General features: G+C 38.1%; 1 protein-coding gene across 2 annotated transcripts in view; it reads right to left on the reverse strand.

Annotated features, from left to right (window-relative positions):
- MED13L (mediator complex subunit 13L) overlaps positions 1 to 13,593 on the reverse strand; it is a 262,391-nt gene that overhangs the window by 9,589 nt on the left and 239,209 nt on the right. For both annotated transcript variants that reach the window (XM_016145817.2, XM_016145818.2), the window contains exons 20-27: positions 12,752 to 12,944; positions 11,673 to 12,099; positions 10,879 to 11,098; positions 9,627 to 9,815; positions 5,587 to 5,810; positions 5,256 to 5,398; positions 2,160 to 2,318; positions 682 to 858 (exon numbers count right to left, since the gene is read on the reverse strand). In XM_016145817.2, the coding sequence (XP_016001303.2) occupies positions 682 to 858; positions 2,160 to 2,318; positions 5,256 to 5,398; positions 5,587 to 5,810; positions 9,627 to 9,815; positions 10,879 to 11,098; positions 11,673 to 12,099; positions 12,752 to 12,944 (1,732 nt within the window). The remainder of the gene's footprint in view (positions 1 to 681; positions 859 to 2,159; positions 2,319 to 5,255; positions 5,399 to 5,586; positions 5,811 to 9,626; positions 9,816 to 10,878; positions 11,099 to 11,672; positions 12,100 to 12,751; positions 12,945 to 13,593) is intronic.

A 13,593-nucleotide genomic window follows, 5' to 3' on the forward strand; every position in this document is an offset into this window, starting at 1 on the left:
ACAAAAGGGGAAAACTATCACCCAAAATTCAACCATAAACATTTGTGCTATGATTCTTTTTCTCTAATTTGTTATTCCATCGTGATCATGTTATATATGTTGGATATCTACATACATATAGTGTAGTTATCTCTTTACCCTTCCCATTTAATTGGAGAAACTGCTGGTAGTTGTTAAAAATTCTTTAAAAAAACAATGCAAATGGCTGCATGATACTGAGTGTTTACAGTTTATAAATAACCATTTCTTGGCAAATGCCTTAATATATTCAAACCGAAAAAATCTTTTAAGAATAATCAAATAAAAAGTTGTTTTAGAATAAATTAGAGCTCTGATGATCAACAAAAGGAAGGTGCTATCTTTACACTGCCAAGTAGTCTTCGTACATTTAAAATCAAATTATTGAAAGAGTGACAGTCATGTATAGGACACTAGTAAGTAAATATTATTTTTTTGCCTTTAATGGAAAACAGGAGACAGTCAATTACCCAAGGGAGGTAACGGTGCGGATGAATTAAATCTTCAAAACCAAAAAGATTCTCTGACCTTCAAGCCCCTCTTCGCATGTCACATGTTGTTTATTACGACACAGAAGAGCCCGCAGCAGCCCCTGACTCCATACTCTAGCTCTGTGTCTTGCTGAAGCAGCTGAGCTTTATGCACACGTGATCTCCCACTCACCATTGTTGGGGCTAAACCCATCTTCATTGGGATAGTTGGCTGGAGCCACTTGGATGGTTGACGATGTTGGGAACACCAAGATGTGTGTACAAGAAGCATCTTGAGGAGTGTTAAGCTGAGATGACTGCATGTTTAATGCAGTACTACGGCCAAAAACAGAGCCCATCGTGACAGCATCTTTAAAAAAAAAATTGTATCAATCCTCTTGTGCAGCAGTGAACAACTCCAGAAATGATGCTTTTAAGAGGACCTGAGCTGCAGCGATGAGTTTGACACAACTGCCATGATGAATACACATTTAAAGTTGAGCCCAATTGTTTAAATATCTTCAAGAAACTGACTCAGAACATATTGCTATGATAACCCGAGCCTCATTTTACACTGAAAAGGTTAAGATAAAATTGAGTTGAGTCTACCAAAGATATTTTAATTACTTAAACAAGACGTATTCCAAAAAATAAATCTTCCACTTTCCTTCCTCGTGTGTTTGCTCACAATTTCATAAAGTGCTATTCTCCTAAAAGATACAATTCTGTGTAAATGGTACCATTCAACTACTAATCGTTACCACTAACATTTACTGAATGCTTCCTACGCCCCAGACTCTGTGCTACATTCTTTATTCGTGTCACCTCGCTCAATCATCACAGCCACCTCGAGGCAGGAACTATCATCCCTCTTCCATGGTAAGGACAGAGCAGCACAAAGAAGTTGTGCACTTTGCCCAAGTGGTGCAGGCAACAATTAACCTAAGGTCCAATGAGCAGGCCAGTACAGGACACCTGTCACTCACTGCGCTGAGGATGAGTAACCCCTTCGCAACCATAGCACTATTTACTTTTATAGGGAGTGAGTGGACAGGGTTGGAAATACCTGGATGGTAAAAATAGGTTTAAAAAGTATAAAACTGCTTAGTTATAAAATTGTAAAATATCTTAGCTGCTGATTTTTTAAAAAATTCAGTGGCCACAATGTTTTAGCTTTCAGCATACTGGCACTAAGAATTTACTATAGGCCAGGCACTGTGCTACGCGCTTCACCCCTGTCTGCCTCAGCATTCATCCTCGACCATTTAAGGAAGACTCCGAATATTCTGTCCTGCGACCGCTTGTGGTTTTTGCCAAACGCCAGTCTTAAAAAGGATGTCTAAATAGGTATCATGCTAGTGTCCACGGCAGTCATCTCGGGAGGGTGATCGAGTTAGGGTCAGGCAACAGTAAATTAGCCATGACTGTAGGAGCTCTCAATCACATCCAGAATGTAGGTTCTCCCCCAAGCTACAGCCAATAAGGATAATAAAATCATGAACTACTCCCCCTGGAAGAGACCAAATGTTTCCATTTCTGAGCCCTAAGAACAATCTTTTCTTATAAAGATAATAAAACAAAAAGATATATTCTACACTTGTCTATGGACTTAAGTTTGAATAGACTGAACTGATGTGATACCTCATTAATGGAACTGACAAGAAGATTTACCTGGCATCACTACAAAGGACCCCTGGGGCTCCATGGCAACCAGGCAGGCACTAAGGATAGAAGGAGAGTCTGCGGCAGAGATTCCACACATCCGGCACACGTCCTTGAGCCGTTTGCTGATTGTCTGTAGTGAACATTCTCCAAGGAGGATACTCCAATCTGAAATCAAATATCACAGTCAAACATAGTCTTCAGAAATTCATATTGCTATGAGGTTTGAGCATTTTACCAGTTTTGTCTGGTAAGTGAATTTCCAGGACTGGGCTCTAAAGGAATGTGGCTTTACACAGGCTCCCTTCCCTTCTACAAAGAAAATGTTACTTGACCTGTATTACACTTCATTAACAAAGAAACAAAGGCCTACTGTTCTGTGGGCCGAAGTCATGTCTGAAATGACCTGTGAGAGTCCAGCACAGACCAGGGGAGATTCAGGCACCTCAGATGGCTTTGATGACGGTGCCACACCACACGGTGACGTTCTCCTGTCTCCTCTTTCACATCCTTCACAGCCCCTGTCAGCACTTTTCTTTAGAGGAGAGCAAACCTCGCTCCGTTCACCCTTCACCGCTGTGGGCTGCCTGTGTCCGTGAGAGGGGAGCAGCGGAGAGCAAGGGGGCCTTCCTTAGAATACCCAAAGGTGCTAACGAACAATGGATGTGAGGAAAATGCTCCAGGCGATGCCCCGCTGATATGCAGATGAGAAAGCTGGCACAGATTGTCTTCCTAATGCTCATGCCTCCAAACAAAGGCACTATAAGGACTCAGAGAGCCGATGAGGGGTATGTTCCTCTGGGAACTGAAAAGTTCTCAGTCCTCTCTCCTGACCCCCCTGACACACATGAAGCATGTCACACTCCTGCAGCAGCACAGGGCTGCCATGCCACGTCCCGTGACTGAGGCGCTACTCCACTGCAGGCTTCTCTATCTGTACATACGTTTTTCAAACAAGCTGTTCTCCCCTTATAAGGGTAGGTGAGAGGAAAAAAATTTTCTTATTTCATATTTCTAATAAACTTCAAATTGAAGTGGCTGAAATAAAGGTGGCCAGAAACATGAAGAATGTATTTGTAAAAACCTCAGAAAAATCAAACAGATGTGAGTTCTGGATTTAAAACCAAATAAGAAGGATAAGGTATTATGAGTATTTTTATCATGGTCACTCTAGTAACAAACAGAAATTCACAAAGCTGACTCTGAAATCTGTGGCTCACATCTAATACTGTTCCATAAAAATGCAATCTACGCTGACCTCAGATCCCCAAAGCAAGGAAGTGCAGATTGGTAAACTGATTTCCTGTGCCCTTGGCTCTTTTTCATGTTTTCATTCCTTGAGAGTGCATTTTCTCTTAATTCTTTGACAGAGTCCTCAGTCACACTTACACTCTTTTCTTCTAAGAAATAAGAAGAGTGTGCCCCTTCTAAAAAATCACACAGAAAAAGGTGATGGCCTTAATAATTTTCCAAAATACCAAGTGACTATATACAAGGCTACATTTTTATCCTCTCTTCTTTTCTATTATGTTCTAACTTTTCCCAAGGGTTAAGAGTGACTCAAAACCTTTAAGAAATAAGATTGACTAAAAGGCATGCTAAGAGAGAAGATAGGATTTCTGACAGAAATGAAATGACAAATCCCCTAATGTATTAGACCTCGAGGCTACTGATACAAGATTCATTATAAGTATGGTATATCTTGTAAAATGAAAAGGGTAACATTTTCTATTGGTCTACAATATAATTTATTTCAAAAAAATAGTGTGCAATATGTTCCTGAGAACATTTAATATCTATTATGTAATATTTGTATAAACTACTGTTAAACCTTAATAATTAACTCAGATACTTACTATAATGCAAGTTATATCTGTATCAAAGATTTTATTTCAGGGGTTCCACAAATATCTGATATAAATTTCACGTAAAGAAATAATATGTGCAACCTAACACAAGGGCCAGCAAACTATGGTCCATGGCCAAATCCTACCTGACACCTGTTTTTGTAAATAAAGTTTTATTAAAACACAGCCACACCCATTCATTCACTTAGGTATTGTCTATGGCTGCTTTGAAGTTACAATGGCAGAGTTAAGCAGTTATAACAGTAACCAACTACCATGCAAAGTTGAAATATTTACTATCCAGCCCTTTACAAAGAAAGTTTGCTGACTCTGCTCTAATATACTTGAATGCACAAAACCATCAAGCTAATTTTGACATACGTTTTGCTTTTGTGCAGATCTTAGAAAAAACCTTTTCCCATCTACATGCATATATTAAACTTTTTATAAACATGCCATTAATTAATGAGGCTTTAAAAAGATAATCCAGGCTTTTAAAAAAGGTCTATATATATAAAACTGTACCAGTGCTACACTAAGACGCCAAATTAGCTGGGCTTAATGTCAGACAAGGCAGCTGCAGTGGTCAGCTGTGTTATGTTAGTCACCTTTAGTGCTTTGTAACTGTCTGTTCTATTTACGATAAGGAATAAAGCAGTTGGCAGATACGTTCGGGGTTCAACTTAAAAAAAATCTGCTCTCTTAAGCTTCCGGACTGAAGAATAAGACAGTGAATAAAGCGATGTGAATAAAGACTGTTCCAATTAATAACTACTTGTCCTCATAAATCAGGATTACCTTATACTGTGCCACCAACACAAAATAAATACAAAACTCATTACCATCAACCACCAAAAATAAACAAACAAATGAATGAAAGAAACTGAAGACTATACTTCAATGATTTCTACTATTATCCATAACCTCTGGTATAAAATTTTCATGTTAAAACTGACTTGTTCTTCTTTCTGATTCAACATATAAATACACATTAGAAATTCTAATTTACTGAGTATCACTTTTATATTAATAAAACACTCTTTGTCTGTTTTATATTTAAGATTGTCTTTGAGTAAATGGTTTTACAGCTAATGAAGTTTAAAAACCACTGGTTTCCTGTATATTTAAAAGAATGAGGAAATATAATCTGTTTTATTCTTACTACCAACTTTACGACCTTCACCCTCAGCTCAGTTAATGACATTAGCTCAGCCCTTGTCCCCTGCGTCTGGTACACACAGCTTCAGGAATTTCTCACCTTTAAGCTCCCCGTGGCCAAGACGCCCAAGTCGCCCGATTACAACTCTCCAGGGTAGAGATGTCATTTGGACAATACCTATGCACCATTCCCATAACTTCTGCAGTCCAATTTTACGTGCAGATACTTTACTCCTCCGCGATCTAAACAAGAAAGAAATGGGGAAGAAGTCCCCAAATGAATCAAAGTTATCACTTAGATAAGACCAAGAAAATTCCAAACACCCAGCCACACGGTACCCTCTGCATTTAGATGGGAAAATTAGAAAGATTTATATCTAAGGAAAGACAAGCATCAATTTACATGCACCATATACACCAAGGATCCTCACCTGTTTGGTAAAGCAATATTTACAATACAAGTTTCTAATAACTCCCCATGGAGGTCAGTGCAGGAAGCCAAAAGCCAGCGCTGGTCGTGAGACAGACAATAGCCCACAAAGAGCACATTGTATTTCTGGCTTGCTTCACCAAACGTCTCTCCCAGCTCTGTCTGCTTGTCTTTGATTGGGGCCAATATGAAAGGAGGGGAGTAAAGCTGGATTGGGCTGGGCCGCTGAAATCAAAATCAAAATCAAAATCAGTATCAACACAAAGCCACTCAATTTAATGTTTATAATAAAACCTAGAACAGCACTGAGTGAAACCAACAGGGAGTAATGACAATAGATTGCCCCCCAGCACAATATATATACGCATACAAATAGTAATAATAACACAGATAAAAGATTGTTTAAATGGTATAAGTTAGGAAACCCAATCAAGCCAGTATTCTATTATTAAAAGAAATTACTATTTTAGAAAGTAAACTGGCACTACTTCATTCATCGGTAGAAAAGTAGAAATTAAAACCACAATGAGACACTACTACACAGCCACTAGAATGTCTGAAATAACAAAGTCAGAAAACACCAAGTACTGGCGAGAATGCAGAGCAACTAGAACTTTCATATGTTGCTGGAGATACAACCCTTTTGGAAAAGTATTTGACAATAGTTGCTAAAGCTCAACAAACACAAACCCTATAACCCACTGACATGCATATAGCATATGTTTACCAAAGGAAAGTGATGAGAATGTTTATGACAGGATTAATCATATTATCTCCAAATAGAAAGTAACTTAAATACTCACCAACAGTAAGATGAATGATAAATACATTTTGATATATACACAATCAGAATATTAAACAGCAAAGAGAACGGAAAAACTACCACTACAAGCAACAAAAATGGATGGATTTCTATGATGAGTAAAAGCAGCCAGACACAAGATAATACATTGTATAATTCGATTTAAAGAATAGTCAAGAAACAGGCAAAATTATGTTGTTAGAAGTCAGAATAGTGATTCCCGCTGGAGTGACTAGAAGGGCCTGAGAGGGAGAGGCTTCTGGAGGCTTATTACATGGTATTTTTACTTAGTGAAAATTCATCACACAGTACACTTATGATTCGGTATCTTTCAGTTTTCATTTATGTGTGTGAGTGTATGTGTGTGTCTCATTTAAGAAATCAAAACATTACTGTTACCTAAGACAAACATTTTAGATAAACTGTGACAAAATTTAATCGTTGTGTTTGCTTACAGCTATTATACACATTTTAATATTTAATAAACTATAGTAGGGGTTAGCAAACATCTATAAAGGACTAGATAATAAATATTTTAGGCTTTACAAGTCTGTCACATAATCTCTTTTTAAAAATGTAATAATCATTCTTATTTAGTTGGTCATACAAATATAGGCTGTGGGCTGGCTTTAGCCCACAGTCATAGTTGCTGACATCTGGACTACAGCAAAAGAAATAATAATTATGGGATTATAGAATTTTAAAGCTAAAAGAAACCTTGTAAATAATTTAATCAAATTCCTTCATTTTAGGGCCTTGAGATATTCAACCATTTGCTCAAAGTTTCAGAGCTAACATTCTCACTAATTCATTCGCTCTCCAGAGACCCCAAAATTATACTTCTAGCTATTTACTAATAGAACTGAAAACTATATCCACACAGAAACTTTTTACACAAATGTTCATAGCAGTATTATTCATAAAAGCCAAAAAGTGGAAAAATCCAAATTCCATCCACTAAGGAATTAAAAAAACAAAATATGGTATATCCATACAATAAAATATTATTTAGCTATAAAAAAAACTACAAAGTACTGATATATGCTATGATGTGGATGAACCTCAAAGATTATGCTAAATGAAGAAAGCTAGACATAACAGATTACATATTATATGATTCCATTTACATAAAATATCCAGAATAGGCAACTCAATAGAGACAGAAAGTAGATTAGCGGTTGCCAGGAGCTGGGGGTAGGGAAAATGAGGTGTGGTTTCTAACAGGCATAAAGTTTCTTTCTGGACTGATAGAATGTTCTGAAGTTAGATAGCAGTGACAGTTGTACAACTCTGTGAATAAACTAAAAACCACTGAACGATACGATTTTTAAAAGGATGAATTTTATATATGAATTATGTCTTAATTAATCTTTTTTTTTTAGGAGTCCAGTTGAGGTTGCCCAAAAGTTTTGTGTGAACTAAAGGTAAAATGTCAACTATTTTAGATGCAACAGACAGCCTGTGATAAATCACTAGGTAAAATGTTATTCCTAAACTCTGGTTCTGAGATGCTTGATGGTCTATGAAAGATGATACTAGTAACAGGATTTCTTCTAAAGCTTGCATGACAAATACTAAAATACATTCTTTCTTATGTGGAAATGTGCTTGCACGAGACTATGCCGCTGTAGGGAAGCAGGGGCCTGGCTGTTTGGTTCACCACTGTCACCTAATACAGTGCCTGGCACGCAGCAGATGCTCAGCTATACAGACTGAATGGAAGTGCAATATTCTAACTGCAGACTGCGGAAGAGCGGCATTTAGCAAATGGTCATTACCTTCATGCAAATAAAAATGTATAAATCTCAGTAAATATTTATAACATTTGGTTGTTTTGCCTTTAATAAAGTCAAGCGATTTCTCTCTTCTCGTTCCAAAGCAAAGGGGGAAAAAAATGCATATTTTTGTTATTTATTTTAATCTATGCCTCACTTTACCTCATGAACTCCTTACGGTGTTCCGCCGGTATGTTAAAATCTTTTAAAATGTTACATAATGTCTTAGGATATCTTAAGTAGTCAGCTTTTACTCTCCTCCATGAAAATGCAGAATACTATCAGTTACCATTTCAAATTGTGATAACTTCTTACCAAAGCATAAGAAATGACTGCATCTGAACTGCAGAATAACCACAAGAAGTAAAGAATTAAAAGATTCTAAGTTTACAAAGAGAGGCAATAACTCATAATTTCTGGGGATGAAACAAGAAACAGGTAGAAACAAATTGTTTTTCAACTCTAGAAAAAGCTAATGGAGAATATAGATGAACTGCTTACAAAAGTGAAAAATACAAATTCAAAAGTATAAACGAACCTAAAACTGCCAAAGATTGAAATTTTATATAAGCCCAGAAAAAAAGTACGTTGTCAGCCAAGCAGCTACCCCTCTTGGGACCAAGCTGACCTGAACCAAGTTACAACAAATGCAATATTATCTATAGTTGCGTCATTTTTTCACTTCTAAGCTTTTAATTCTAGAAGGGATAAGCATTTTATAGAGTTTTCCAGAAAAAAAACTTACATAACCAACTAAAATCAGCAGTTTTGGGTGTTTTCAAGTTCTCGAATAATGAAAAAGTATTGGCTGGCTTTTGTTAATGGGTATTTTCTGTTCAATGAAGTTGTGAGAACTGATTTCTGAAAGCTCTGAACATTTTAAACGTTGCCCTATACACCTCTAGCTTCAGGATAAGGTGATTAGTAAAACAACTTTTATTTAAAACATGTGTGGCTCCGATGTTTTAAGACTCCCCTCGAGGTATCTGTGGAAGCAGGTTTAAGAAGACTGAGAGAAAAAGCATTCGTGTATATACAGAAGACCCGAGATGAGAGGAGGAGAAAGCAACTCACTGCAAAAATGTGCGTCAGAAATTGAGGGGACCTTATGGAATAAACACATATACAACCACTGTACCAGGAGAGAAACGAACAGGGGAGGGTAGAGCGTAACAAAAGACATAGATTAGTCTCAAAAAATAGAGAACAAAAATGACTATAGGAAACTACTAAGTATGTTGCTGCCTTAGGTCCTACATTGAAAAATAGCAAGACTTTGCTTGCCTCTTTTCTCAAAAAATTACACAAGTTCAGTGAAGTCTCTCTTCTATTTTAACTTAGGGATTAAAGAAACCTACCACTCTTACATAAAGGTGGAAGACAAACCACATAACCAACTTGCCTGGCTTGCATCTTTAGTATAAAAGATCTCTTTTTGCATATTTCTTCCTGGCTGCTACCTACCTCCGGGTTCTTGAGGGTCATCTCAATGCTGGCGGCAGGCCCAAAGCCCGTGAGGGATTTAATGTGGATCTGTGTAGGCAGAGGTCGCCTGCACTGGCAGTACACTGAAAATGCCATGGACTTCAAGTATTGAATGTAGAAAACTTGTTCATCCTTCATTGTCTGCAGCATGTACTGGCAAGGCACAATCTACAGAAAGGAATACAAACAGAACTGAGATTTAATGTAATAATGAGAAAGTTGGAAAATGGAAAGGCATGAAACCTTAACTTGAATGGGGGGAGAAAACTTTATAGTCTTAAAACATGTAATTCGTTCTTAATTCCTTCCAGTGACATAAAATCCTATATTCTAAATGTATACCAGCAATAGTTATACTGTCTCTTAGAAATTACCCTATTCCCATTTTAGGGGTAAATTCTCTATTATTGTGATGCCCCCAAATTTAAAAACTTTCTTTTTGATACATTTCTCATATATACATAGTGTGCACAGCACCTTTGGAAATACTATCTAATCATTTGTGTCACAAACTTCAACACAGTGAAAAACTATCAAAAACCTATTCTAGTAACTTTTATTCAATCTTTTAATCCTAGAAGATAGCTTTAGTTAAAGTGACAACACACAAAATCCAAACGGCTAATGCAGCATTTTTCGCCTGTTAAATTATGTTTAAAGATGTGAAGTTATGCCCCTGTTGAGCTGGGAAGAGCAGCAGTGCAAGTGGGCACGCCCACTCTCTGCTGAGAGCAACGCGAGGAAGTAAAACCTTTCTGGAAAGGGACCTGGCAATATTTACTAGTATGTGTATCTAAGAATCCACTTTAAGCAATGCCCTGAAATGTGAAAAGGGGATTATACATAAAGACGTTTGTTTTGGCTTTGTTTATAATAGTAAAAAAGTGGAAGCAGTTAAATATCTAACTGTACAGGCATGGTTAAATATGGAAGATATTCAGACACTAAAAATTTTGTTTGTGAGGATTTTAAATAACATGGAAAAACATTCATGAATACAGTAAGTACAAAAAGACAATCTATTGAAAGTATAATCTCAACTACGTAAACAAACATATATAAAAAAAAGGCTAGAAATATGCCAACGTGGTAATGATGGCTCAATCTAAAAGACACAATTATGATTACTTTTAAAAACATTTTTGTGACTTTCGATTTTTTTAAAAAATCAATAACTTGTATTTACTTTCATAAAAACGATGAAAGTAAAAATAAACTCTCAAATCGTTACCTGGAGAATGAAAGAATTTCTCATATGCTCAGGTAAATTATCCAGCATCTCTGTGTAGCAGCGCATCAAACTCAACAGCCAAAAGTTTCCAGAAGTGGAGTCCTCCTCTGCAGTGTAAGTGAACGGGTCCACCATGTAAATGACAACGGCCGGAGGATATGCTTGGCTGTCTGCGGAGTCGGGCTCCGTGGGAATTCCTATTCTCTCCCTTTCTGTAACACTGCAGAGAAAAGTCACTCATGAGATGCACAAAATAAACATAAATTACAGAAAATAAAATCAATTCTAGAGCACATCAACTCCCTGAATAATGATTACAGATGAAATGTAACCCTAACATGTATCATATTACCAAAGTGAAGGCAAAGCAAGCCAGTTAGCACCAAGACAGATGTAAAATGACAGTATGCTCCTCTAAAATGGGAGATTTCTCTTTCAACTCCCGTTTCTTCTGTGCCTATAGTCTACAAAGATGTCTTCCAATACTATTAACAGTAATAGCTTATTAGTATCTATTATTCATTTAATAACAATATCAGTATAAAAGTAACAGCTTACTATTAAGCTAATAAGTTTAATGATAATAATAAGTTTATAAGTTAGGATATAAGAAGTCTCAAATTTCTTAACACTGAAGCTGTTGACTGACAGCTGTTTCTTTTGGGAAGAACAGGAATAGAGCGCTTTATTGGATATAGAGCCTCGTGAGGTTGAGGGGGGAGAGAGGGGTACAGAAGAAGAGTAGATAAGGCATCTAAGTTGAAGCCACTTGTCTCAGTCAGTGAGGCACGTACCTTTCTTGTCCGTCCTGTGAGGGCTGAGAGGCGCTCTGCCCAGGCTCGGGGTCTCCACCGCAGCCTATGTTCCCTTGCGTTCTATCAGCGGAACTGGCCCCAGCGCTGGGGTTCTGTCCTCCAACACTACCACTGAATCCTGACGAAGAGGTAGTGCTTATCTGGTTGACGACGGGAGCGGAGGCAGATGATGAGACCGGTGGCACAGAGGAACCAGATGCGGAGCTACTTGCTGCAGGGTTTGTAGAACTGCCATTAGAGGTGGGATTAAATGCGCTGCCAGCTGAGGGAGCCGCTGATCCTGAATTTGAAGCTAAAGGCCCGGCATTCCCAGGAGTAGCTTGTCCCTGTGCTGCTGCTGGTGGGGTCTGGTACTTAGGTGGTATCAACAGGCTGCTATCGAGCTGCAGAGTGGCTAAATAAGGTGCTGAAAGAGTACATGCAGAGAGGTGACGTCAGTGGTGTTCTGCAGTGTTAGACAAGCAGAAATTTGGAATGGCAACTTCTTTAAATATTATGCTATCAGGCTGCAATATTCTGGCTATGACACCCAAAACGCTATCTCCACAGTTGAACATACGCTTGCTTATATACCCTGCAAACACAGAAATGAACATGGAACTATTTAAGTTCTGGAGAAGAACCTTATTTAAAAAGGAAGAGAAAATTAATCATGTGTGACATTTTCCTTTCAGACTGATTCCATATGCCTTCGCTGAAAAATGTGAGGCCACGAATTCTACAGCCACCCTGATATATTATGCTCCCACGGGTATCCAGCTTTACAAGCATCGTAGATTCTCTTAAAATTAAGCAGTTAATATTAAGTCATGCTGCTAAGTTTTCCAAACGTGGAGTAAATTAGATATGACTTCTTTTGGCAACTTTAACTGGCTTTTAAAGAATATATGTGCATATAAAACTTAGCATTTACCTAGAACGCAAAAATTAGTTGTAAATAAATACAGTAATGGAATGCTAACATTACCTGAGACAATAGAAGCCTAATGTAGCACCTTAACAAGTGGGAGCAATTTTCTGTTTTACTTCTCAAATTTTGCTTAGGTAATCCCACTTACCTAGGTGATGGCGGCAAACTTGCGCATAAAGTTTGAGTCTGGAATGATTGTCATTCTCCTCACTGCTCCACGGCTGGTTAAACCACTCACTCACAAGCTCATCGGCTAGCTTCTGCGCCACGGTCTTCCCCACGCGCATGATCCCATCACGCAGCACTTTGCAGATGGGCTTGTGCTGGCCAAGCCTACACATCTGATACCACAAACGAGATCACTGTTTACAACAGGAACCACTGCTTTGTTCGGTACATATCGTTAGCGAGGGAGATTCTGTATCATCCACATGGAAGCATTTCCCTTTTTCTTTTATCGTTACCACATGCAACCAAACCAACATTCTGAGCTGGTAATTAATTATCATGCACCCTGAAACTGCAATCTGATGCTCCGAAACCTGGACTAGGTCCTCCAGAGAAAAATTCATGTTTCTCGTGGAGAAACATAGATGTGTCTGCATCTAGCCCACTCCTCCTGCACGAGAGCAGGTTGTGGAGCATCACCTGACTGCTGGTGGTCAAATAAAGGACTAACCAGATTCCTGCCTGCTACAGCCAACCGAGACATATGTCCACTCAGATCTCCTAAGCAATCCCTACTCATAATGTTTTCCCATAAGAGAACATTAAAATTTTATGGGCCATCTGTTAGATTGTTTAAGACATTTGGAGATCACTAACAGCAGAGGCCACTGAAGCACTGGATATGTTGATCACTTTTTAAAAAGAAATAGTTGTTTTAGCACAATGAGTTTCTGTTACTAACCTCCAGGACATTGAATGGGTGCTTACAGCAAGGAATTAACATACCTGCCAAAAGCAAGCTACTTAACTACCTGTTCACCA

The sequence above is a fragment of the Rousettus aegyptiacus genome, unplaced genomic scaffold (genome assembly GCF_014176215.1).
Source record: "Rousettus aegyptiacus isolate mRouAeg1 unplaced genomic scaffold, mRouAeg1.p scaffold_m13_p_5, whole genome shotgun sequence".
In the NCBI taxonomy this organism is placed as follows: Eukaryota; Metazoa; Chordata; class Mammalia; order Chiroptera; family Pteropodidae; genus Rousettus; species Rousettus aegyptiacus.